General features: G+C 52.0%; 1 protein-coding gene across 2 annotated transcripts; it reads right to left on the bottom strand.

The window, feature by feature from the left end:
* Positions 1 to 3,309: 3,309 nt before the first annotated feature.
* Positions 3,310 to 13,061, bottom strand: P2RY2 (purinergic receptor P2Y2). Of its 2 annotated transcripts, none has more exons than XM_021550130.3 (2): positions 12,883 to 13,061; positions 3,310 to 6,485 (listed from the first exon to the last, which is right to left on the bottom strand). In XM_021550130.3, exon 2 carries the CDS (start codon positions 6,479 to 6,481, stop codon positions 5,405 to 5,407), a length of 1,077 nt encoding a protein of 358 aa, XP_021405805.2. In that variant the 5' UTR covers positions 6,482 to 6,485; positions 12,883 to 13,061; the 3' UTR covers positions 3,310 to 5,404. The 2 variants fall into 2 exon arrangements, with proteins under 2 accessions (XP_021405805.2, XP_077637327.1); XM_077781201.1 differs by having other exon boundaries at positions 3,310 to 6,505; positions 12,883 to 12,995.
* Between the last annotated feature and the right edge of the window lie 14,224 nt (positions 13,062 to 27,285).

Raw genomic sequence — 27,285 nt, 5'->3', positions numbered from 1 at the left:
GCATCAAGACTTCCCTCAGGGGAAGGGATGGAGCTGGAACAGCAGGTGGGATGATGAGTTGATGGTGACCAGGCTCTTCCCATGTCATTAAAACCACAGGAGGAGAAACCACACAAGGGAAACTTCAGAGAGAACAGAAAGCTTCCCTGGAAAGTCCCATGGATGAAAATCAGGACCCTGCTTGGAGTGGCTGTGAGTGCCACAATCCCAGCCTGGGGACAAGGATGTGCCACTGCTGACACATCCCCTTGGCACCAGCAGAGGACTCTGCTGCTGCAGTTTCAGTTTATTCAGCTAAATTGTTTCTCCATTAAAAATCAGCCCAGGATGGATTTTGCACTGCTGGGCCCAGCATCTTCCATGTACCTCCCACCATCTCCCAAGGTCCTCCACAGGCTGAGATCTCAGCTGAAAACCCCTCAGCCCTTTCTCTCCGAGTTCAAAGATGGGAGCTTGGTGGTTTGAGGGCATCTCGAGGCTCCCCCAGGATTTAAAGGGGGCTGTGACACAGTGCCTTTCCACAGTGAGTGGCAAAAGCAGAGAAGGGTCTGGTGAGAGAATCTCCTGCTCTCCCACCAGCAGCATTGAAGGGGGCTGCAAAAGCCACCCAGGGGTTTGAGGGTGCTGCAAAAGTGGGAGCCTCCAGCACCAAGCTGAGACCTTGCAGCTCATCTCGTGAGTGAGGAGCCACAGCCAGGAAGACTTCAGCTGGCTGGGAGGATTTGTGGAATTGCTGTTCTCATATAAATTAGGTTTTGGGGTTTTTTCTGGCTGATTTTTTTCTGAATTTTTTGGCTTTTTTCTGAAGCTTTCCTCTGCCCTTGGGAGATCAGGCAACAGGCTTGAGGGCTCCAAACCTTCTCCAATCCTGAAGCATGGAAAAGTGGGACTGTGGGCATCTGTGTACTTATATACAACACATTCATGTGTGCCTACATGTGCACAGTCCAGCTGCTCCCCAAAACACACCCCGAAATGTTGATGCTTAACCAGGGCTTAAAACTGCAGGTATTTGTGGAGAAATCATGTTTAAAGAGGGTTATTTTAAACTTTCAGGTTTTCATGAACATTCATTTGTCAGAGTCTGCAAATATTGATATTGAAGCTGCGAAAGTCTTCAAATAAACTCCTCACAAAGCTGGGTGATTGATGTGTTATTTGAAACACCCACTGGCTTGGTTTCTCCCTGAGCAACTGCTACTTTGGCCCATCCATACTGGGGGAATTTCTGCAATAATATTGGTTTGTGGGATTTGGGAATTGCCCCCGTGTTTGAACATCACTCTCCCAAGGCACCACAGGTTCTGGCACGGGGGAGGCTTCTCTGGTGTCTAAAACAGATTTTGAGCTGTTGGGTGACAATTCTTTTGGCTCATTCTCCTTCACATTACAATTTCCCATGAAATTTGCAGGAGCTCAACAGTGTGGCAACTTTGTCCCCGAATCAAACTGGCCAACCAGATCAGGAATGACTTGGACGGGCAGACAGACTTGTTCCTCTGGATAATCCAGCCCCCAAGGCAGAAAACAAGAAGAGAAATTGAGACAGGACTTGGAAAAAGGTGGATGCACCAAGTGTTTACAGTAACAACATGGCCTGTTGCCTGCCACTGTCCCATTAAGGGCCGATTTCCTAGGAAGGCATGATCAGGAAGGAAAAGCTCTCCACTTGGAAGCTGGGAAGGTCCAGCAGAAGTGTGCATCCCTCCAGCCCATGTGGCAGATTTGTTTCCTTGGCAGGAAACCATCAGTGCTCTTAACTTTCGCTTCCTGCTTCCTGTGCTAAGGGGATATTTAGGAAAAAAGTGGTTTGTAACCACTTGGCGTGGCTGGGTGGCTTTTCTCTGCTCGTTCCTCTGCACAACCTCTGTGCTCCCCATAGTGGTTGTTTTTCTTCCTTAATTCTCATTCTTTGGTTTGGGTGACTCAGTGCTGGTATGAGTTGTGCAGAGTCATTGCAGTAAAGATTTGGGAATTATGCTCTAAATCCCAGGAGTAAAACCTATTCACATGTGAGCCCTTGGTCCTTGGGCATTACCCCCAAAGAGAGACCCCAAAACCTGGGTTGAAAATCAAGAGGGGCTTTTCAGAGGGTGCATCCTGGGATAGCTAATTTAGCAATTCTGGGGCTCACAGCTATTTCTCTGGCTTTATGCTTTTGACAATTTGTGTTTTGGCAACTCTAAGGGCTGCAAAGTTCTTGGAAAGAGTAAGCAAAGCAAAGCTTTCTGCCCTGGTGCAGGGGACCATGAAGGGCTTCTGTCCCACAGGAGGCTGATGAATGACTGTGGCTGCCCCTTAAAGACATTGCTGGCACACCAAGTATATTTTCTGATTTGAAAACAGCTTCAGGATGAAAAATGGAGGAATTCATAGAATCAGAGGGTCATGGAATCACAGAAGGTCTGGGTTGGGAAGGACCTTACAGGTCATCTCATTCTAACCCCTCTGCCATGGGCAGGGACACCTTGCCCCTGCCCTGTCCAGCCTGGCTTTGAACACTTCCAGGGATGCACAGAGCAGTGGGTTTCCATGAAATTACATTTACAGACATCATCCATATCCCTTGGAAGTTCCTCTTTGAGCTGCCCAGATTATTCCTGAGCAGACTGCAAGGTGACTTGGCCACAGTTTGGAATTAGCACATCCATGGAGCTGAGTGTGTCCTGAGCCTTGTTTCACTTAGACAGAAAGGCGCAGTGAAACCCAAGCTGGGGACCAAGATAAATTGCAAACCAAATGAAAACTAAGTTGGAACCAAATGTATTTTTTCATGGGGACTGTGGTTAGGCTTCTCCTGGTGTCTGCAGGGGAAGGTGAGGAGCCTCTGAGAACCAGAGGTTTCCAACATCTTGGTTTGGTGGCTTCTGAGTGGCTGGGAAAACGAGAAAAACAAAATAACTTATATGTGATGGGAGACTAATTATTTTGAGATTTGTTAATTAATGACTTAATCTAACAATTTATTCTAGTCTTCAACAAGAGCAGACTAAGAGAATCTACCAAGACCATGGAGGCACAACCAAAAAGGTTGGCTATTGAATTTGTCACACTCCAAGGGGTTTTGTCCCCTGTAGCCCTGCCATGACCACAGAGCTGTCTCTGCACCTGGGTTTTGCCAGAACTGGTGGCACCAGCTCCATGAAAATCTTGAATCAAGAGTGGAGATTGAATTCATTGAATTAGATGGAGATCAAGAGGAGTGGACAGCTGTACCTGGAGCTTAAAATATTTCCATGGCATTCAACAACCCAGTTTCTATCCCCATACCCATCTTTTTCCATACCAGAGGAGACGGCAGAGAAGTGCTTGTAGTAGAAATAAACACATTTACTATCACAAATCCAAGGTGTTTGCATGTTACAAAAATAAAAATGTACAGTCACTGTCTTAAAACTCACCATTTTTTTCCTCTCCAGTATAAGTTAGTGCTTTTACAAACAAAAACAAAAAACAAAAGTCTAGAGCTAGATTTCCAGCTGGTACCTCTCCAACCGCTCTGTTTCTGGCCAGTGGGATCACTTGGGGATGAAGATCACAGAGGGACACCCCTGATGGCACTGGCAGTGCTGCCCAGGGAGGTGGCTTGAGGCCAGCTCAGGGGGAGGTGGCATTTCCAAGCAGGACCAGAGGAGGAAACTTTGGGTATGTTTTTGTTGAATTATTCAGAGCACGCAATGTGTTCACGCTGCTTTTTTGGCAAGTGTGGGAGAGCGGGCAAGGCCTGGCCTGGAGTGATGTTTGTACCAGCTCAGTGCCCTGGCTGAATTAATTTTTCCCAGTTACTTGTCTCGCCCCAGTGACTGTGCCATGACCCTCACCATCAAGCACATGACCCTCCCTTCACAAGAACAAAGGAATAAAGGTGCTGCCATGGTGCAGTCTGCTCTTAACCCAATCCTATCCCAAACACACTCGAGGGTGGTATGAACCACTCTACAGATGTCCTATTTGCCTTTGCCTCCTGTGGTTATGACATTCTTCGTTGGAACAAGACCCCCCAAATTGGGGGTGGGATCACAGGAACCTCCCAGTTAGCCCTGAATGGTCCCAGTCACCCATGACTGAACACACTGGTGACATCATGGTGTGGCTTTGTCTCCACCAAACTTCACAAGAAGGAAGGATGGGAGAAACTAAGGAGTGGTCCGAGGTCTTGGCCTAAGCCAACATCAAATGTGTTTGCCTAGTCCTGAAACAGAGCTTTTACAAAATGTGACTTGTCCAGTGCTACAGCTCAAGCAATTGTCATTTTTGGGGGAGGAATCAGCATTGTCCTGGCAGGGAATCCATGGACCTGGGCTCTGGGCTCTCCAACCCAACAATCACAGGGAAAAACACCAGGAGTATCTTCTAGTGAAATGTTTTGTGGACATTTTTTACAAATACAGGCAGAATGGGGTGAAGCTCAGCACCACTTGCAGCTCCTCAGCTTGGGGTTTAGTTCTGGCAAATTTTGTCACCTCTGAGGGACAGCAATGGGGTCGTGGTAGCACTCAGCCAAGGGGATGAGCACTGGTCTTTGCTGCTGGGCTGGAAACATGAGTCACCAAGAAGGGGGTTAAAAAAAAAAAGACATGAAGAGCTCACCTTAAATTTTAATGAGCTGGAGATGATTATTAAAGCCAGCAGCTGGAAGCTGCAGGTTCCTAAAAGCTTTTTAAAGGGTGACTGCTGCTGTTGGGAAGCACTAATGGGTTTTTTGGAAGATGTTGGCCCCACTGGAGAAACCTACAGGGGACCTGCTCGACGGTACCAGTAAACTCCAGTGGGCTGCTACCAGTGCACTCCAGTGGGATGGAATGTCCATCAGGTTAGTGGGAAGGCAGCCCTTGGACAGGAGCTGGGAAACCCATCCCTGCTCTGCCAGATTGAAGCTGGGAGAGTATTTCTGCAGGGATGCAAAGTTGTGGGAGACCCTTTCCCGCTGTGGGTGATACTTGTCCTTGACATTTGCATCAAGCTGCTCAGCAGAACTGCAGCTGACTCTCCTCATCCACCCAAAGCCCTTCCTGCCTTGCCAAGGCACAGAGGAATTCCGGCTCTCCCTGTGCCAGGCAATCTGCAGATGGAATTCTTTAGGGGGACCTTTTGCGCACGGCGTTCTCGCTTTGGAAAATGACTCAAGGCACTCAGGGCACGATTTTTTCCCCCACCTTTGGTCACCTCTGTGATGATCAGAGGGGCAGGCTGGGATGCAGAGACAGAGATCAGGGTTCACGTGTGCAACCACAGCTGCATCTTCCTGAAAAAAGTACAGCAAAACAAGCAGAGAAGCGCGTTCGACACAGACCACGCTGGAGCGGGTGCAAGCCTGGGCACCACAAACACCCAAAGCCTTGGGCCCCAGAGCATCCTGTCCCTGCTTCACCCCCAGGATAAGCCCTTCTGCTGCGGAGCAGAGCTAGGATTTCAGATCCTTGGAGAGCGTGTCTGTGTCGCTGCTGGTTCCCAGGTGACTGTTGGGCACGATGCCCAGCGCCACCTCATTCTGAGGCTTCCACGGCACTTTGTTGCTCGCAAACTTCATAAATCGTTGCCCTGCTAAGAAATACAAAATGGGATCCAAGCAGCTGTTGGTGCTGGCGAGGGGACGAGTCACCTTGTAGGCCAAATTGATGGCATTGAGGGTCTGGCAGCTCAGGTCCCAGCTCCGGAAGGAGTAGTACAAGGTGCGAGTGACATGGAAAGGAAGAAAACAAACAATGAAGACCACCAGGACGATGATGATCATCTTCACTGACTTCTTTTTGGAGCGGGAGAGGCGGGAAATGCCCCGGGTGGGCTGGAGCAGCCGCCGGGCCATCAGGCAGTAGCAGATGATGATGATGAGGAAAGGGATGCAGAAGAGCAGCACCAGCATGACCGAGCTGTAAATGACAAACTGGCCGAAGAGGTCCTTGCTGGATGTGTCGTGGCAGGTGATGGTGTCGCCCTTGGCGCTGGTGGTGACGAAGAAGAGCACCGGGGCCTGGCACACCACGGTCACCAGCCACACCACGACCGACACCCTGCGCGCGTGGCGCACGTGGCCCCACTGCAGCGACTTGAGCGGGAAGCAGATGCCCAGGAAGCGATGGACGCTGATGCAGAGCAGGAAGAGGATGCTGCAGTAGAGGTTGGTGTAGAACAGGAAGCGCACGATCTTGCACAGCCCCACGCTGAAGGGCCAGTTGTCCCCCATGGCATAGTAGTACACCAGGAGGGGCAGGGACACCACGTAGAGCGTGTCGCTTATGGCCAGGTTGAACATGTAGGTGGTGGAGGCATTCCAGGTCTTGATCCTGAAGATGAAGGCGTAGAGGGCCAGCAGGTTGAGAAAGAGCCCCACCACACACACGATGCCGTAGGAGACGGGCAGCAGGACATATTTGAAGTCCTCGTCAAACACGCACTTGTAGGGGTTGTCATCTGTGCCACCTGGGTCCAAGGAGCTGTTGATGACCCTGGTCCAGGCTGGAGGAGTTGTGAGGTTCTCCATCACCCTGGGGTGAAAGCAAAGAGGCTGTAAGGACATGGAGACAATGGCTCAAGAGGGCAGCACATCACTGGCCACTGAGGCCACGGCCTCATGGTGTCGGTGATACAATAGTCCGTGGCATGGGGGGATTATGGTCAGGTGGATGAGGTGAGTTTTATTTAACTCATTTTGCATCTGGAGCACAGAGGAAGAGAACTGAGCTGCTTTAAAGTCACCAACAAACCCCATGCCACATGTGGGAGTCCACCTCAGAGCTCCTGCAGCCCAGTTCAATGTCCCAAAGCACCCTTCCCACCAGGTTCACACAGAAATTTGCTCTCCTGCATCACAGAACTGGAAAGATGCTCCATTCTGTGTTTAACCAGATACGAGAGGTGACTCAGCTGAGCACCATTAAAAATGCATCCTGCTAAATTCCAGGCAGAAGGGATTAGAAAGTGGAAATTCAGCAAGCAGCCCTCATGACTGGCCCTGATTTTAGAGGTCTTCAGCTCCTTTTGGTAGGGCCAAACTCGCCACACCCAGAGGCCCTCTAATCAAACCTTGCCAAAAGGAGCATGGTCTCCACCACAGGGGCTCTGCCTGGCTTGGTTGTTGATGAGGATGTCGGGTCTTTAATGGGTTTAGTGTCAGGTCACTGTCCTGCTCCCTGGCCTTCAGCCCTGCTTGTGCAGAGCTGGTTTCTGCATGGGACTGATTAGCTGTGAGGAGAAAAATGGCCTTGAAAGGGTCTCTGCAGACACACAGAGCCTGGCCTGTCTGTGAGGAGGGACAAGGACCCTTTTGTGCCCTGGGCTCTGCTGACACACGATATCCGAGTGAGTCCGTGGGTCAGGAATCAAATTAAAATGCATTTCCTCCCTTCCCGTAAGAGAAGCCGGTTTGATGTCCCTGCTGTTCCCTGCCTTACAGGAAGCTTGTGGAAATGGGGGGTTACGAGGAGACAAATCCAGCCCAGGAGCTCAGGGACCAGGAGTTCCTGCAGGAGAAAAGGTGTCAGGAAAGGTACCCTTGGAATGAGTGTGTGGGATGCACGCTGACCCAAACCTCTCCAGGATTTTAGGTGGAAAAGAGCAATCCCAGCCTTTTCAGGTGAAGGGCTCAGCTCTGACCTGGTGCCACCATGTAGAGGGACAGTGTGGCCATGCCTTTCCTTGCAAAATAAACACCAGATGCAGGGCTATCCTGCCCCTACTTCCAGCTCAGATCCTGTAGGGAAGGAGGCAATGACAGTGTCCTTGAAGCTGCCAGCCTGGATGATTTCTCACCAAAGTAAAGCACTTTGGTACTAAAAAGCACCTTGACAACTTTTGCTGAAGGAGAAGGGATGCTTCCAGCCCATCACAAGGGGATAACTCCAGTCCTTGCTCTGGGGACTGGATCAAACAACCTGTCCAGAAGTGCACTGACACCATTCCTGATGATGTTTCCCTCATCCTGCTGCTTTCCCCTAGAAGCAGAGCAGGAACAGGGCTGGCAGAGGCTCACACTTCCCAAGGACAGGGATGGAAACGACACACACACACCCCAGCTAATCTGCACTAGCTGCAAAAACCCCAGTACAACTTTGGGAACCACCTTGTGATGAATATAGGAGCCAGCACTGTCCTGGCCTTGGGGTTTTGCTTTTCCTGCACTCAGCTCAGCTTTGCTCCCATCCTGCCTCCCCCAGGTCCTCAGCAGTGTGTCTGTGGATGGAGAGGGTTAACGGAGCTCTGGCTGATGGGAAAACATTTCCCAGCTGCTGTTCTCTGCAGTTTCTTCCTTCCCTCTGAGCTTTGCAGATCTGTGGCCAACCAGAGAGAGTCTGCCCACAGACCTGGCAGCCGATGAAACGGGTCGGACAGGCCACTGTGACAGAGGGAAGCCACACAAGATGCCCTAAAAGGCTCAGGGAAGGGTTACAGAGTTCCAGAGGCTTCAGCCTGGTATGGAATTGCTCCATCTGCTTTCCCTCTCTCCCCTGCACATAACCCAGCCCTGATGGGGGAGATCACCCTGAATTCCAGCTCATCTTCCCACAGCTCTTGAGACCCCAGTGAGAAAACCCAACCATAATCCATCCGTAAGCCAAGATAGGGAATCTCTTCTGGCTGCCCAGGGATGTGCCAAGTCCCTCCTCCCCACCTTCAGGACAAGGAGCAAACAGTGTTTGCTGGTTGGTTTGAATGGAGCCTTGTCCTTGCTGTCGTGCTCTCCCTCCTTTTCCTTCTGGGGATGCAAAAGCCTTTCTTCTTCCTCTTTTTTTACCCTCATTTTGCCCAGAGTCCCTAGGACAAAACCTGCTGTGTGTGCGGGGCCCGTGGCTGCCATCCACCCCCTCGCTGCATCCACAGGGAGCGAGCTGGAGAGGCCAAGGCCAGCCAAGGCATGTGAAGGCACAAGAGCTGGCAGCTGGCACTGCCCTTTGCTGTGCCCACGGGTGTCACAAATGCCAGCTGTGACACCCCGAGTCCCTGGCAGGGACGAGGGGAGGGCGAAGGCAGCCACAATCCAGGAGGATCCCAAGCGGGATAAACACTTCTCTGATTCCCAAAAGCAAACAAACCACGACGCTTTGCTGAGAACCATCTGCATCTGCCTCATCACTTCATCTCCTGGCCCTTTCCAAGGGCACAGTGGGAGGTTTTTTCTCTGGAATTGGATGCAGGTGACCAGGCACACATTTTTGGGTGCCCTCCAGCCATCCACACACGGTTTCCCCCATGTTGAACCACGTGCAGGTTGCAATGGCTGGACCATCTCTCTCTCTGCATTGTGGCCTTGGTCCTACTTATCTCATAGTTTTTTTTCCCAGGAAACTTGTACCCTCAGTGTCAGAGGATGAAGGCAGCACAGGAGAGGAGCCTGGTGATGAGAGGAGCCTGGGCAGATCACCACCCTCAAATAGAGCATCCATAGGCATGTGCACATGAAGTCAACATCCCAAAATGCTCCTGTAACTGTATCTGCCAGGGATATTTAGATCAGCCAACATGGGAAAGGAGGGGGCTGTCATGGGAGAAGGTCACTGAGGGCAGCTGAGGTATAGGCAGCACTCTGTAGGGAGACCATGGGATGAGCACTGAATTTCCAAGTGAAGGCCTTGACTCCTGATTTCTGCCCCACTTCCATCATCCCCAGTGCCATCCCAGCCGTGCCTCATGCTGGAATTTGCCAGGCAGAAGCAAGGTCACTGAAGACAACAAAGCACAACCAAGTCACGGCAGCGATGAACACATTTTCATAGGGGGCTGGTGAGGTTTAATTGGCCTTCCCAAATAATTAATGTGGATTAATTTCCCAGCAGGACCTTATAGATGCAGCCCTTGGTTGTGCCACAGCTCCCATTGTTTTATGCTGGAGGCTGAAACCACCATCCCTTCACTACATCTTCTCCCTGACTCCCTTCCAAACGATACACGGAGAACGTGGGTGTTTTCCCTGCCCTAATGCAGAGGCATTTAGTAGACTCATCAAAATCCTCGCTCAGGATCAGGAACTGCTCGAGACTCTGGGAAGCAAATGACCTGGAATCGTTTTTCACTGCTCTCAGTTGTGGTTCCAACCCTTGGTGACCAAAAGCAAACAGGCAAGGTGCTGGGATGCTCCGGAGCCGTGAGACCCGGCCAAAATCTGAGCCTGCCCAAAATGCCTGCTTTTCATCTGCCCTTTCCCTTTGGATCCTTTTTGCCATGGTGACCTTCAGAGCCTTTCTCCTCCAGGCTGGCCCCCGCCACCAGTGTGGGCTGAGGACCTCTCCAGCTCCCAGCTCCATCACCCCCAGCACTTCTCCCCAGCAATCCCAAGGCAAGACACCTCCAAAAGTCATTTCCAGGATAGCTAAGCAGCTTTAAAGGGCTTTATCCATCTCCCTTCCAGGCAACATCCCTCCCTGTTGGGTGTGATCTACCCCTTCCTCCATCCACAAAATAGCCAGAACACCTCATTTAAACCAAAACTTCACAAAGAATCTGTTTCTGTCCCTACAAAAAAGCACCTTTTCACTCCAGAAATGCCTCAGTTTCCCCTCCTGTCACCAGGCTGAGAAAACAGCAGAGCTGAATTTGTTTTCTCCATGAAAAATATTTTTCTGGGGGTGTTTTGGTTTCCTAGAGGGTTTTTTGGTAACTTGATCCAAGCTAAAAAGAGACAGAAAATTTGGAGAAAAGATATTGCAAGTTTAAAAGAACTTTATGACTTTGTTTGGAGGTCAATAAAATGTTTTGCTTTGAGAGAAATCACTTCTTCTGGGAAGTTTTGGTTTTCCCCAAGAAACATCCCTGAATCAATCTCCCTTACAGCTTTTGCTTCCCAGGGGGTACCAAAACCTCCTGCCTTGCTCCATACCATGGGAAATCAATCGGGATTAAGCAAATCTGTGGCTTTAAAGTAAATTAAGAAAGCATTAAAAGCATTGGTGACAACGGTTGAACCTGACTCAATTCCCAGCATGGCAAGGCTCTGGGGATGGATCCTTCTGGAAGCAAACATCAACCCTGGCCAATATTTAATCCCTTCATCAATACTTCCCTTCATGCTTCAGAAAAGGGAGTGCTCCCTGCCTGTTTTTCCCTGCTGCAGGATTGGGGCAAATCCCATTTGACCCCTCAAGCTTCCAGTTTTAATTATTCCATAGGGGAAACTGAGCACCTGCATCCTTTAGGCTTCCTGGAGGTACAAAGGTGGTGTTTCTGTCAGGAGTTTGACTTTGCTTTTGCCCTGAATGACCTTTTGATGATTCCTTTGGAAGAAGCAACAGTCAGGGAGAAGAGTGTAGGACCAGTTTCTGGCTGATTTGGTAACCCTACAAGCTCCGTGTCTGGCAGAAAGGACATTTTCATGGACACCTCCCAGCCTCCTGCCCACACCAAGGGAGTCACAACCACCCTGGAAAAACCAAAGGCACTCTGGGGGACAACCAGGATAACACAATTACCGGGCTCCACCATGGCCCCACCAGAAAACCCTGCAGGGGTGGACTTTGGGGGATAAATTTTTGCTCCTCAGGCAGTTTCCCATGGAGGCAATAGGGTCTTTGCTCATGGGTGGTTCCCAATCAGGTTTTACTGGGGGCTGCTCAGCACTGAGGAGGGAGCCCGGCGTGGCCGGCAGCACGCTCGGCTGCCAGAGAACTATTCGTGGCTTTGGCTTCGTGTCAACAACCCGAGATAAAAATCGCACTGGGCAGAGACAGGATAAAGTCACTCAGTGCCAGACTGTCAGAAATCCTTCTGGGGCTTTTATAACCCTCTAAGCCCTGGGATGTGGCTGTGCTTTGGGGCTCAGCGTGTTTTGGGGTCTCTCCCTTTGCACTGGAGCCCCTGAACCTATCAGCCACCCTTTGCCTGAGGGAAAACAAGAGGAATTTGGCGGTAATGAAATGGCCTAATTTTGGCAGCAGCAACCATGAGCTAAGGCCACCATCCCCCAGTGTTGGTGGCCCCCAGAACCGGGTTTGCTGATCCTCACCTCGTGTACAGGAAGGCAGTGGGTTGCCAAATGGCTTTTGCAATAAACTGATAAGAAAACTGGAGCAGAAAGAGAAATGAGATATTTTGCCCCTAAAGTCGTTCCTGCAGTGATGTCAGCCAGTGCCCAGCTCTGGGAAGAGGGGTGTTTTGGAGGTCAGGAGCTGCTAGAAGGAGTCAAAAAGTTTGAAATGAGAGTATCACCATTGCAGTGTAAATTAAAACACTCCCAAAGAAATTACATAGGGAGCCCAGCATGGAAAGAGGTGGAAAAACACGCAGAGCAAAGCAGGGAGTCAGTTCCATGGTTTAACCTGAGCTGTGTACAAGAAATCATGGACAAACAGCCAGTGAATTCCACAGGGAACGGAGAAACTGAGCAGCAAAGGTATAATTGTGAATTCATACATTAAAAAATCCAATAGAGGAGCAGAAGAAGCAAGAGGCTTCCCTGAGTGTCCGGTTTGAACCATTTGTGCCAGCACCTACACCCTGCTACCTGCTGGTCCCACTGCCTTGTCTTGGGGCACTTGGGGACTTTTGGGCACTTTTAGCGGCAGCACGGGCAGTATGTGGGCTTGAGAGGAGGGGAGCAGCAGAGTCGGGCTGCGGCTCTGTCCGTGCAGCGCCGCACTCCCTGCTCTGGAACCCTGTGCCAGCCGTGCCACCCAGACAGCAACAAGTGCCGCCACCACCGCGAGTACGTGCAAGTGTGTGTGTGTGACATGCGGGTGTTTGTGTCCCACACATGAGTGCGTGTCCCCTTCACCCCGTGCGTGTCGCTTCTCCCCCATCTGCGTGTCCCCACTCCCACCCCGTGCACGAGTTTCCCACTCGACCCTGGAGGTCGCCGCCTGTCCTTCCTTGTAGTGGGCAGGACACGCACCCCCACATCCCCCCAAATCCTCCCGCGGTCCCCCCACGGTCCCCGCCCGCTGCGGCCGCGCTCACCGGGCGATGCCGAGCCAGGGGCTCCGTGCCGGGGGCTCAGCGCCGATCGCCGCGCTCAGGAGGAAGGCGGAGGCCGTGCCATGCCCGGCTTTGGTCCTTGGCCCGGCCCGGTGCCGGTGCCGGTGCCGGTGCCGCCGCGTGTGAGCCGGGACGGGGCGGGCGCGGGGCTGCACCGCCCTCCCGGCGCTGGGAACGGCGCTGGGACGGGGCAGGACCGCGGCCAGAGCTGCCCCGCCCGGCCCGGGACCGCCCCTTCCCCCGGGGACGGGACAGGAGCTCTCCTCCCTGGATGGGAGCGTGCGTGGGATCCGCGCTGGGGCCACGACAGGCGTCCGACCGCCCCCTCTCCTTCCCCTCCGGGATGGCGCTATGGATGGGATCGGGATTAGGGATAGAGCAGGAGCCCTCACTCCCTCCCCCGGAGATGGGAGTATGGATGAAATTGGGGCTGGGATCGGGGCCGTTCACCGACCTCTCTCCCCTTTCTCCCCCGGGAATGAGACCGGGATTAGGGCTGGGACAGGAGACACTCCCCACCCGCCAGAAATGGGGCATGGATGGCATCAGAATTGGGACTGACATTGGAAACGGACGATTGCTCCCCGAGTCTTCCCCCGGGGAGGGGGCGAGAGTTAGGACAAGGACAGGACCTCTCTGCCCTGGGAGTGGGATCATGGATGGGATTGGAGCTGGGACTGAGACTGGACTCACTTCCACGGGTGCTAGGATTGGGTGTGATGCCAGGACTGGGATGTTGGGACTTCTCATCATTGCTGGAACCAGAAGACATGGCAGAAGGTTTGCTCGAGGTTTGCTCCTTGCTGTATCCTCTTTGACCTGCTGTCCCCACAGAGCCCTACATGACACATCCTCCCAGGAAGCTGCAGGAAGCTGTGGAGGACCAGCACCACCTTCACATCTTGCCCTCTCCTGCAGGTGGCTGCTGCCCAAGGGAAGCAGTGGCCAGGTCCAACCCAGCCCTCCTCATTGACCAGATCTGGGGTGCCGGAGGAACAGGCACAGCCCCACAGGACCACGTGCAGGTGGCCCCGCTGTTTTCTGCCGCCGGTGCTCCCCTGAGTGTTCCCCATCTGTGTCCCTGGGTGACAGCCAGATCCTTCTTCCCCAGCTGGATCTGATTTCATGTGGGGGTCCTTGAGCCCCCTGGCTGTGGCTGGGGGGGGGCCATGAAGCCCCCGATGGAGGTGGGGAAGGACACCAATGGCATCTATTATTCAGCAGCAGAAACTGGTAGCTGGCTAAGGAGGCATTAAGAGGATATGAACTCATGGCATGGACATAGTGCTGCAGAGATCTTGCTCATGGACCTCCATGCCAGAAAAGAGCAAAAAAAATAAATTCCTGTTTCCTTCTTCTGATGTAATTTGTTTGAGGAGGGAAAACAATACATCACATCGCAGCTATTTGGGGCTGATAAGGGAGGAAGGACAGGCTTGCTGCTTGCCCAGAAGGAGGGAGATGCCTGCACAGAGCTGATGAGTGAGGCTCAGCTGGGTGAAGCTGCCCAGCAGTGACCTGGGTGCTGAGTCCAGCCCATTACTCCTGGATTTGGAAACACTTAATGGGCAAAGTTTGGGTTCACCCAACCACAGCACCTTGGTTTCACCCTCCAAATCTTTCACCCTCCCAAGGAGGGATGATGTCCATAGGTGATGGATGATGTCCAGGGAGTTGATGCTGTCCTTGCAGGAGCTGTGACCCGTGGTGTGATCACTGCTGCTCAATAGCCCCTGCCTGGCGCCATCTCCCCCAGCCTGGTCCTCGAAGGCCTGAACACCTGCAGCTCTTCCTCTCAAGATGAAGCCAAACAGCTCAAAAACAAAAGGCAGGCGCCTTCCTCATCTCCAGTGGTGATTAATTATGGCCAGGCCAGCTGCAAGGCCTGCTTGGCAGCTCGGTGCTTCAGCAGGACAGAGGAGATGTTTTTCCAAAAGCTGCTTTGGAGCAGGGAAGTGTCCCCTGGAGAGCCCTCTTCCCAGCAGACCTTTCCTGAGCCTGGTTGAAGTCCCAGCAGCTTCCAGCAAGCAGGACCTACCCAGCTTCACTGCCCACTGCATGGAAAAACATTTCCTTTCCCTTCTTTTGCTTTTTCTCCTCTCTTTTGGGCTTGAGGAAGATGGAAGGAGGGCGTCAACCCTAACCCATCTTACTCATTTCTGTCCTTCATGCACCTATCACCTAGAGCACCCAAAACCAGAGCCCCCTCACTCCCAGTCTCCATTTCCCAGCTTCACGGCAGCTCAAGGAAGAGGCAGATGTTTTAAATTGTGTTGAAAAGCAAATGATTTGTGCAGCTGCAGCACAGACAGAGGCAATACCCAGAGAGCCGACCTGGAAAGCAGCCCCACGTTTCCCTTCGCGGCTTCATTTTTCAACTGTTTTGGCAGCCCGGCAGGTTTCTAAGACACTTTCAAAACATTCCCATGTTGACTAGCATGCAGGAATGTGATACAGGAATGGGTGGACCGGGAAGGTCAGGCTGGCCACAGCAAAGCCTGCGCTGCACCCATGGGTGCAGCTCAAACATGCAGGGAGACACCAGCAGAAGTGATGGAGACAGGCTGTCATACATCAAATACTTTTTTCCCCCTTTTATTTTGTTTTTAAAGCCTTAGGTGCAGCAAGGAAGACAGTTTGGGTGTGTTGGGCTGAGCCTCCAGCCCTGCCCTGTGTGACTGGGCTTGCAGGAGGGACATCCCATGGGAGCAGATGTGACTTTGCAGTTTCTCAGGCTGCCTGAATTCTCTGTCCAGGATGTTCTTATTCAAGACCACCAACAACTTTCAAGGGGCAGCAAAAGCCAATGTAGCTGGAGAAAGAAACCTCTGTTCACAGTGCCCTTGGGATGCACTGGAGATGAGGTCAGGTGGGGCTGGAGAGAGATGTGGAAGCACCTTCCCAGCAGCCAAATAGGGTGGGTTGGTTGGAGGTGGGAGCTGGGGCTGTAAAACCAGCCCCAGAGTCATGGAATTAGTAGGGTTGGAAAAGCCCTTTAAGATCACAGAGTCCAGTTGTTAACCCAGCACTGCTGTGTTCCCCGCTAAACCACATCCCCAAGTTCCACCTCCACCACTCTGCCACTTCCCTGTTCCAATGCCTGATCACCCTTTCAGTCAAGAAACCTCTCTGAATATCCAATCTAACCTCCCCAGTGTAACCTGAGGCCATTTCCTCAGGTCTGTAGCTGGAGCCAGTCCCTCTGGCCATCCCTCATCCACACATGCTCTGGAGGAATCTCCTGCTGCCCTCTCTAAGGCTGCAGCACCCAGGAGACGCTGCTGGGCACAGAGAGACACTTTCCTCCCCTTTCCACCCTTTTCCCACTAATCCCTTGAACAGGAACTGACAGATGGGCGCAGACAAGGTACAGGGAGCTGTCTGTAGCTGGTGCTCTGTGCGGAACAGGGAATTTGGGCAGACCTGAAGCACATGGAGCTCTCTGGGGCAAGCAGCTGCAGACAGCGAGTCTTGAGCACATTGCTCAGTGCAGGGAGGGCTTTGCTCTGTGGCTGTGCCCATCTGGGTGGGGATTTTCTCTTCTCCACCAACGGTTGGGGATTTTTTTTTTTTTTTACCCCAGCTTTCGTTTCCTCCCCACTGAGCACATGTGATGTCTCTCCCCTCCTCCTCCTCACCATCAGAAGGGTGATGGAGGTGCCACTCACTTTTCCTCCCAGCTCCTGTGTAACCCAGGTGTTTTGGAGGGGTTTTCAGACTCCAAGTGCATTTTCCCCCCTCAGGATGATGCTTGCAAAGAGGGGTAGGAGTGCTGCCACAACCTCCCAGGCAGCAGGAGCTGCCTGCTGGGCCCTAAAACACAAGCATCCTGTTGTGGCCAAAAGTGTTTATGCTTGTAGGAAGACCATAAATAAATAAAACATCTCACACCAGGGGAGGTGTGTTAAAATTAACCCATAGGCTTGGGCTGTGTGTGCTGTGGGTTCCCAGATATGGTTCTGCTCTGCAGCCTGTCCAGGAGGGAGCAGGGGATCACATAAAGTCAAAAAATTCATCTCTGGAAGTTCATCTCTGCTTCTGCTGCCCCCATTGATGGCTTTCTTAGGAGCACAGATGCTGAGTTTTCTGCCAGATTTCATGACACTTCCACTTCCTCTGGGATTGCCTAGAAAATAGTAAATAAGAGAGATTAAAAAAAAAAAAAGCCAACAAACCCATTCAAGGTCTTATTCAAAACAGTTTAAGCAAGTAGCAGCAGCAGGAGCTGCTGGAAGAAATGTCCTGGAGGACAGAACTTGTTGCTGGATGAGGTTTTGCATTGATCTGGCATTCCATAACACAAGTAAACACATGCCCTCAAAACAAGTCCTCCTAAAACCAGCAGCAGCAACCCATCCACGTAATGGTCCCAGCCTAAAATAGTGTTGGGGTTCCTAAGAAAGGCTTCTTCCTCCTCATTTCTCTATTTGCAGAGCTGCTGAGGAGCTGTGCAGGAGTGGCCCCAGCTGTGCCTGGACCTCTGGCAGCAGCTTGGTGGGATTCAGTGGGTGTGGGCAGCTGGATTGTGGTTCCAGTCACCCCCAAATTTTGTGGGGTTACAGCTTGGCTGACCCACCAGCAGCTCAGCCTTGGGGTCAAACACAGCCTGGCACCACGATGGATTTAGCTCCAGCTGGAGATTGGTTCAAGGGGTGGAGTGGCAGGGCCCCCATAGCATCCCATGCTCCCATTTTTCACCTGATCCTCATGAAATCCACAGCAAAGAAAAGCCACAGAAAGACTCAGGAGAAAGTTTCCATTGGTGCTGGAGAAAAAGCCATTTTCCAGTAGTTTTGTTGGCCATTATTTTTGCTCTCAGCTCTCAGCAGTGAGACTATGGAGACCAGCACAGGATCCCACCCTGGAACCTCTTTGTTTAAAAAAAAAAAAACCAAAACAAACAACAAAAAACCCTTGTTCTTACTACAGGACTTTTGAAATCACTTCCTTCCCCTTCTGCTCCAAAACAAGCCTTGTGTCCTCAGGGAGATTCCCTCAGAGACATCCCAGGGGATGGCCCTGGACCCCAGAAAGCCACTGCTCCCTGTGGGTGCCACACAAGGGTGGTGATCCTCATCCAGCTCAGCCCAGAAAACAGGTTTGCTCAGCCTCAGTGAGTCCAGCCTGTGCCTGAAGCCCCCTTGGAGATGTCCATCTAAATTAAATTCCAATAAATTTTATTTGAAATTCACTTCAAATGGGTGAAAGAACCACACCAAGTGTCTCTTCAGAGCCCAGACTGATCAGTGGGGATTTGAGGGATGGGTGGGGATGGGGAGGGCACCACTACACCTTCCCAATGTCCCAGCAAGTCTCCTGAGTGACCCATCCTGCTTCCTGTCCTTTGGGAGAAGGTTGGTGACGTCCTCCTACACTCAACTCACCCTTTAGCAGCTCCCCCATGGATACAAACCCTGTTGGAAAAAAACTCAACTTTAGATCTCCTTTGACTGCCAATAAGAATAATGGAATTATAGAGGCTGGAAAAGATCTTTAAGGCCATCGGGTGCAACCATTCCCCCAGCACTGCCAAAGCCACCACTGACCCATGTCCCCAAGTGCCACATCCACATGGCTTTAAATCCCTCCAGAGATGGGGACTCCAGCACTACCCTGGGCAGGAAAACCTCACTGCAGAGGATGGATGCAATTCAGCTTCTCCGTTTTAAAACCTCCTCCATCATCATTATTTATTTTAAAATTGCATTTTCCTGTAGCTTTTTAATTTAACACACCAATTAGACCCAAACTGGGCTCAGGACTGCAGAATTCTGTGACTAACCCCTGTTTTCCTGGCTGGAGAAAAGAGGGAAGGTGGGAAATTGTGTCCACATGGATTTGTCCCTGCCCAAAAAGGGAGCCCATCCCTGAGGCTCGTTCCCAGTTGGAGTCCTTGTCAGGAGGCCAATATTGTTATCTAGGGCCTGGCTGGTGTTTCTCCTTTGGAGCTTTGCCACTGCAGTTAAAATATCTCTCCCACCACTCCCAGCATGTAAAGGTCACGTTCCAGAGATTAATCCGGAGTCTCCCAGGCCGCCTCCTTGGCTCGGGATCCCTGCTGGGAGCGACATGGAGCGAAAGCCTTGGGATGCTGGGTGTGCACTCCCAGGGCTGGAGATCCCCTGGCCAGGAGTAGCCTCAACACCAGTGCCAGCCCCAACGTCCTCCAGGAGCTGGACATGGAGCTACGGACAATTCTGAGCTAAACAGAAGCCAATTCCCCCATGTCAAATGGTTAATTCCATGGAAATCTGCTCCTAGCCTCAGCCAAGCAGTCCTGGGAAGTCCAAGTTTGCAAAACAAGCTTTGGAGGTGTCGAGTTTGTTTGACAGCTCTTACAGCTGGTCCTGAGCTTGGTTTTTGTCCAAACAAGTCCTGGATTGACAGGAAAGGGTTTCCAAGTTAAATACAAGAGGAGAGTAATTGAGTGCTTAATGAAATCAGCAAGACTCTCTTGAAATGAAGGGATAAGTTGTGCCAAGGAGCAGGGGATGTGTGGGCAAGGAGAGAGGGAGGGGGAGCAGAAATTCCACGATCCCCAGGGAAAGAGGGGTCAATAGTCTGTGGCACAGGAGATGGCAAGCTCAGTGGGACCTGCAGTGTGTCTTCTGCAGAGAGAAACTTTCACACCACATCATTTGCCCAGCCAGATGCACCAAACCTGCGGCATCCAAATGGGCACGAAGCAGCTTAGGACAACACAAGGCCTCCTGCCCCAGATCTCCCAGGGCTGCTCCTGGTGTCAACAGGGCTTTTCCAGGAGAGATGATGGTGGTGCTCCCTGGAACTGCTGCCTTCGTTCTCTTCTCGTGATGAGGAGACCTCTTTGAGGAAGTCTTGGCTATCCTGGCAGAACTGCTGACATGGACACCACTGACATTCCAGGCTGAGGATAAGGGAAAACTATTTCACCACAAGCAGCTTGTGTGACCTCTGTCCTCACAGCTCTTCAAGACCCAACTGGATAAAGCCCTGCATAACCTGATCTGACCCCAGAGCTGCCCCTGCCATGACCAGGAGGTTGGACTGAGACCCCCTGAGGTCCTTTCCAACCCAGCTTATCCTGTCATACTCTGATCCGAGGATCCCAAACAGCGATGGGGCAGCATCCTGATCTGGTCCCCTGTGGCTCCACTGCCCTGAACCATGGGTCTCTGTCACAAACTGGGGGAGTCATGGGGAGTTTTACTGAGGCCAGCAGAAAGTCAGATCCCTTTCTTTTGGCTTCCACAAGAACTTCCATGAAATCCAGTATATCTGGGCTCTGAACCCTCCAGCTGGTGACATTTAATGACACTCACCTTGGGCTGGTAGCTGTTATTAAAACCAAACCACAGACTCATGCAGCAGCAAGAGAGTCTCACTGTCACTGGGATCTGCCTCTTCCTGGTTAGGAAACCCCATGAGGAAGACCCTTCCCTTAGCTAAGAGCCTGCAGGTGTTTCCTGATGATTCCAGGCGTGGGGACTGTCCAAGCTGTCCCTTTCAATGAGTCAGTCATGGGGTGTCCACGGCAAAGTTTTGGAACCACAGATGGAACCCTAAGGGCTCTGTGATTTTTAGAACAAATAGATCATCTGATTAAAAAAAAAAAACAGGCAGAGATAATTTTGGGAGCAGGTATTTCCAAAGGAAGTTGATGGAGATTTCTCTCCAGATAGATAATCACCAGGGAGAGGGATTGCCTGCAGCTTACACAGGAGTGAGTCACTCACCTTCCTGTGGCAGGAGGAAACCCTCAGCACATTGGCACTCCATGGACCTTCCCTTTGTAAGGAGGCCACTATTTTGGGATACAATGCTCTGCTTCTTCCCATGTCCCTGAGGGCCAGCAGCTTGGGCTGGGGCATCCCCAGCACAGTGGTGACCCTCCTCACCACTCTGCCTCTGTGATTCCTGCCCCTCCATAGCTACAGAGTGATGGCAGCAGCTGCGAGCAGAGGGGAAAGTGGGCAGCTCTGGGAAAGGCTCAGTTCTGGTGCTGACCAGAACACAGGGAATGGCTTCCCACTGCCAGAGGACAGGGTTAGATGGGATATTGGGAAGGATTTTTTCCTTGTGAGGGTGGGGAGACCCTGGCACAGGGTGTCCAGAGCAGCTGTGGCTGCCCCTGGATCCCTGGAAGTGTCCAAGGCCAGGTTGGACAGCCTGGGACAGTGGAAGGTGTCCCTTCCCTCTGGCAAACAGAGGATAAAGTGAGACAGAGGATATAGGGCAGGATTGTGGGACCAGCATCCACAGGAACTGGGGCATGAGCTCTGCACCATGTCCTGGCCTCCTCAGATAACTGAGGCTGGGGGGGTCTCTGCTCCAAGCCTGACCTTCAGTTAGGTCAGGTTTTGTTGAGGACAGGCTTGGCTGCCTCCAAAGATAGAGATTTTCCTACTCCCCAGTGGGACCTCTCCAGCTCCTCCATCAGCCCTGCCTCTCTCAACCCAGCTGTGATCCCTAAGCTTGTTCTGCTCCCAAACTCCCTGAGCATTCCCATTCCATCATGCAGGTGGTTACAGGAGTGATGGGGGTTGTTCAAAGAGCTCTTGAGACTCTCCTGACCCTCCAGGACTCCCTGGAGTGTGCAGGAGAGGATTTCCTGCAGTGGGACATGGCATGTGTGGGACCAACAGCCCAGAGCCAGGCATTGGGTTAACCCTTCACATCCCTTCTCCTCTGGCTGTCCAGTCACTTCCTGCTGTTGGAGGACAGCACTTAGGCCATGTCCCTGTACCTCCCAATGACATCCTGATGTCACCTGCTGTCCCCAGATGCCAGTGAGGAGTGAGCAGACCCATGAGGAGGAGTGGGACGAGGGGATGTCACAGAGGGCTGACAGAAACATGGGTAAGGCAAAGGGCTCTGTTTAGGTCTCAGCGAGATCAGAAGCAGGTTGGTCCAAGGCACAGCCTATCCCTGAGAAATGCCTTTTGTAATGGGAAAAGGGATACTCAGAAGACAAAAAATGTTCCCACATCCCAGCAAGGGCAACCTGCACTCCCAGGCAGTGCTCCCTTCCTGACCTCAGCTGCCGAATCCATCTCACCTGGGGCACGGAGGTGCTCTGTGCCAACAAAGTTCATCTCAGCTTGCATAACCATGGAGCTGCCACGTCCTGCACACCCTGCTGTGCGTCCCAGCTGCTCTCCCAGGCTGGGAGGGCAGCAGGGGGCTGCCCAGGGCGTTCCCACCTCGGAGGGTTCCGCGTCGCGTCGTGTTCCAGCCTGAGCCGGGACACGCCGCGGCCGGCAACCAAGCGTGGCACAGAGGTGACTCAGAGTGCTCTGCACATGGCCAGCCCTGCCTGGCATCTCTGGGAGTCTGGGCATGTAGAGGAGCAAACACGGGCAGCACCGCGTGCCTGCCAAGGCAGCCGCAGCAAGGGTGGAAAATCCTGATTTTGCTTGGTTTAGGTGCATCCAGGGGCATGCCTGGGAGATCTGGGGCTTTGTGGCGTAGTTTTGCTGGTGCAGAGGCTGGCCAGATCATGGAATGATTTGGGTAGGAAGGGAGCTCAAAGATCATCCAGTGCCACCCCTGCCATTGCAGGGACACCTCCCACTATCCCAGGCTGCTCCAAGCCCTGTCCAGCCTGGCCTTGGGCACTGCCAGGGATCCAGGGGCAGCCACAGCTGCTCTGGGCACCCTGTGCCAGGGCATCCCTACCCTCACAGGGAACAATTCCTTCCCAATATCCCAGTTAACCCTGCCCTCTGGCAGTGGGAAGCCATTCCCTGTCTCCTGTCCCTCCAGCCCTTTCTCCCTCTCCAGCTATCCTGGAGCCCTTTTAGGCACTGGAAGGGGCTCTGAGCTCTTTCCAAAACCTTTTCCTGTCCAAATTGAACATCCCTGCCCCAGCTCTCCCAGTCCAGCTCCAGAGCCCTTTTCCTGAGCTTTCTTAAGCCACACATTCCCAGAAAGGCATCTTCTCTCTGAAGGGCCAGTATAAAGCTTAACCAAGCTCATGTTTATGCCTCCAAGTGCTGGGACTTTCCAGATTAAAGATCTGCATTTGTGGATGGGCAAAGCAAATGGATTAAGTGTTTCATGGAGTTAAAAGCCGGCACAAATTCTTGTTTCATTTCCCCTGTGACTCAGAGATGAACACTCACTCCCTGGCATGGCTCTCATGTTTGCCACTGTTCCCCATCAGCTGTTCTGGGGAAAAAGAACCTTTCCCAGGGAAGGAGCAATGCCCTCAAAGCAGGAAAAGCAATTTTGGCTGGAAAATCACAGGTCTTCATAGCAGAGATGGGCTGGTTTTATACAGGTGATGTATAAGCCCAGCTGCCAGCTCAGCTGAGCCCGGGGTTATTTAGAATCACAGAATCATTAATGTTGGAAAAGTCCTCTAAGGTCACTGTGCCAACCATTCACCCTGACCCTCGATGTTCACCACTAAATTGTGTGCCCAAAAGTCTGATCATCCACTAGGGTTGAACAAACTCATCTTTGGGAGGGCAGCATGAGGCTGTTCTCTGCCTTTTGATGAGAAACCAGCACTGAGTTTGTATTTGTAAGGGGTTTGCTGTTGCTTTCTGGTGATCAGGCTGAAAGCGGTAATCCAAGCTCACAGAAAACTGAAACCACTCAATAGATCTCCATTTTTACATTGGGATATTAAATTAGGGGATTACTTATTGTTAAAATGCTTTGATTGGTAATTACAGCCATTATGTCTTACAGCCATAATGCTCCAGGAGAATAAAAATCTCTGGGGCCCTTTCTTATTCTCTTTCACATTTTGGGCTTTTTGCCTCTCAAAGCCTCACCCTTCAAATAACATCATTTCACTGGCACAAACAAGCAGCAGAGGGGACAAACCGGCAGGAGTGGGGTTGGTCTCTGTGCCTTTCCTCATTTATAGCAGGGATAAACCACTTCTGCCCTCAGGATGAAGCTTTGTGGTCACCTTGCTTCAGCTCTGGTGAGATAATGGTGAGATGGCTGCAGCATCTCAGAGCATTATCTCTGGGAAACAGAGAAGAACAGGAATTAAATCAGCTAGAGACACATCAGCACATTGTTCCCCCCACTTCTCCTTCATTCAGGAAGTTTTAGTTCCCCTTTGTGTGTGAAGATCCAGATCTAAACCCACGTTTCTCCCACACACACCCTCTGGGCGGAACGTGCCCGGCATGCACAGAATGGGCAAAAAAGTGCTGAAATTGGCTTTATGCCACACTTTTGGCCCAGTTTCACTTCCTTCCTAGCCTTGGCAGAGGATGGGGAAATCCATGATCTCCATGGCTGGTGGCCTCTAAGGCCACACATTCCTCTCCTTCTGTCTCCATCAAGGAGCTCCCTCCTCATCCAGGTCCAGTCTCCTTACAAAAGGAGATTTCTTAGGACCTTCCTCTCTGTTTCCTTTACTGGCACCCAGTGTCAGGGAAGACTTGACAGAGACACCTTTTGTTGGGAAAAGGTGCTGGAGAAAGGGAATCTGTGTAGGATTTTTACCTTTATTCTTTACCATGAGAGTGGTGAGGCCCTGGCACAGGTTTTCCAGAGAAGCTGTGCCTGCCCTTGGATCCCTGGAACTGCCCAGAGCCAGCCAGATTGGAGCAATTTGGTTTAGTGGAAAGTGCCCCTGTTCATGGCAGGGAGTGGAACTGGATGAGCTTTAATGTCTTTTTCACAAACCATTTTGTGATTCCATGATTTGAGGCTGCATCTGGATCCCAAGGTTTGCAATTTCCCGGGGCTGAGCAAGAGCCAAACTTCACACCTGTAGTGCCTGAGGTTGGAAAGGGCTTTTCTTCACCAAGGACACTACTGCTTCCCTGCTTCCTTGGCTGCAGGAAGAGAGGTGGAAAAGGGATTTTAAGGCTGGCCAGGGTGAATGGAGGCATCTGCATGAGAAAGCATCCAGTTAAACTCAGTGCCAGGGTGGAGGGGATGGCTGGTGCTGATAACCACGGCTGGACTGGGATGTGGCCCAATGAGGAACACAGGACAGGAGCCATCCCTGTCCAGCCCAGCAGCTGGGAGCTGATACAGTCCTTGTGCAGCTGAACCCCAGGGAGAGCAGTGCTCTGATAAGGGCAGAGAGCAGCCGGGTTCTGACATCTCCGTCATCCTCCTGCCCTGGAGGTCAGCCAGCTCTTCCCACAGCATTCCTGACCCACACACATCTGCTCTGGATGTGCCCTGTCCTTCCTGAACATCCAGCATGGATGCAGAAAGCAATCCAGCAATCCCTTTCCCCCTGCTGGTGTAAATAAGGAGGAGAAGGGCTCCCCACATCTTCTCCCAGCCACACAATAGCCTTGAGCCCTGTGAAACTCCTGGTCCCCAAAACTGCTCTCAGACTCATTTTTTGTAGGAAATGAACTCCCTTCAGGTGGTTATTCACTCTCTGTCCAAGACAGAATTTTTCTCTGCTGCCTTGGAGGGATCATAGAATCTCAAAATGGGTCATATTGGAAGAGACCTCAGAAACACAAAATTTCTAAGGTTGGGAAGGACCTGCAAGACCATCAAGCACAGCCATTACCCAGCACCACTATTTTCACCTTTGAAGCACATCCCCAAGTGCCACATCTACACATTTCTGAACTTCCAGGGATCCAGGGACAGCCACAGCTTCTCTGGTCAACCCATGCCACAGCCTCACAGGGAACAATTCCTTCCCCATATCCCATCTAACCCTGTCCTCTGGCAGTGGGAAGCCATCCCTCCTTGTCCTGTCATAACAAGTCTTGTCCAAAGTCCCTCTGGAGTGCCCTTGGAGACCCTTTAGGCACTGGAAGGGGTTCTAAAGTCTCCCTGGAGCCTTCTCCTCTCCAGGCTGAAGAGGAGACTCTGAGGAGAACTTGTAGGAGATACAGTGGAAGGGCCCAGGATCCTCAGCCCTCCCCATCTGCTGCACTTCACATGACACCACCTGCAGATAAAAATACCCCAGTGGGAGCAGGCAGGGATGGACCTGGCCAGGGACAGATAATGCTGGGATCACAGAAATGTGCCCTGGCCAGTTTCGAGTTACACATTAACAAGAGAAGGGGGACAGCAGCGGTGAAGGTGATAGTCAAGCAGGCAGGGAATTTCTAAAAGGACTGGACAGCCTCATCCTGACGCTCTCCTGGCAGCAGCAGCTCTATGGGGCCTGGGCACTCCGAGACTTTTGGGATCAGAGCCGTCTCCATAAGGCCAGAGCCAATTTGCAGTAGGATTTGTCAGTCTGGCAAGCTTGTACCCCCAAGGAAGGTGTGGGAAATCAAATGGGGACTTGTAAGAAAGATGGGGCAAACTTTTAAGCAAGGCCTGCTGTGATAGTAAAAGGGGTGATGGTTTTAAACTAAAAGAGAGGAGATTGAGTTTAGATCCGAGGTAGAAGTTTTTATAGTAAGGGTGGGGAGATTCTGGCACAGGTTCCCAGAGAAGCTGTGGCTGTCCCTGGATCCCTGGACGTGTCCAAGGCCATGCTGGATGGGGTTTTATCTCAGCAGAGAGGCCACATCCACTTCAAAGCACCAAGAAGAACCTGGATAGCCTTGGAAACACAGCCACACTGGGATGGGACAAAGGGCAGACCCCGAGTCCTGCTCCAGATGTCCAGATGCTTCATGTTCACATCTGGTCACATGCAATCAGCAAAAGAGCAGTTCCTGGAGGAAGACAAACCCCACAAACCCACCAAGTGTCCCTGCTCAGAGATATTTACACTTCCAACGTGCTCTCATGGAAATTAATCCCAGTCTCACCCCTGCAGGTATGGTAAACATGTGAAGGGAGGAATGGGGAGAGGCCAGGACAGTGGAGCAAGGGGAACAAAGCTGTTTGGGTGTACCAGCCTTCCCGAAATGTGGTGGAACAGGCCCAAGCAGGACTTGGCAGGGCTGCTTGGGCTCCCTTCCAGCACGGCTGGACCTCCAGCCCCCCGCAGCCATCCTGTGACCTGGAGGAGGCTGATGCCATCCCCTGGGCTCCCCGACAGCTCCCTCGAGGTTTCCCCAGCCTGTTAAATTAAAGAAGCCCCAAAGAGGGGTTTTTGATTCTGCTGGAGAAAGCCAAAGCATGCAAGAATCAAGGAATTCTGCACATGGGGGAAAACACATTGTTCCCTGTGAAACTTGTTTTCCCCCATCCGTAGAATTCCGTGCTTCCTGCATGCTTTAAGAATCTTGTCCTTCCCAAGCCACGTATTTTCTTTCTTCTTTTTCTCTGTATTTTAATACTTCCTTATGTTTTTCTTTCCTGGCAAAAAGCAGTGAGCAATGCTAGCCGCTGAGGTGTCACCTGTCCCCTTGCCGCGGCTGTAGGAGCGGTGTGATCCGCATCCCCATGGCACCCCCGCGTGGGGAAAGCCTGGAGCCTGAGTTTTCCTCTGCGTGGAGGCCTTGAAGAAAGGCTGGGAACACCTTGCTCAGTGCCACCATCAGCTTCGAAAGC

Source organism: Lonchura striata, chromosome 2 (assembly GCF_046129695.1).
Source record: "Lonchura striata isolate bLonStr1 chromosome 2, bLonStr1.mat, whole genome shotgun sequence".
NCBI classification, from domain to species: Eukaryota; Metazoa; Chordata; class Aves; order Passeriformes; family Estrildidae; genus Lonchura; species Lonchura striata.
The sequence above is the reverse complement of the archived record's forward strand: the minus strand, read 5'-3'. Positions and strand labels throughout refer to the sequence as shown.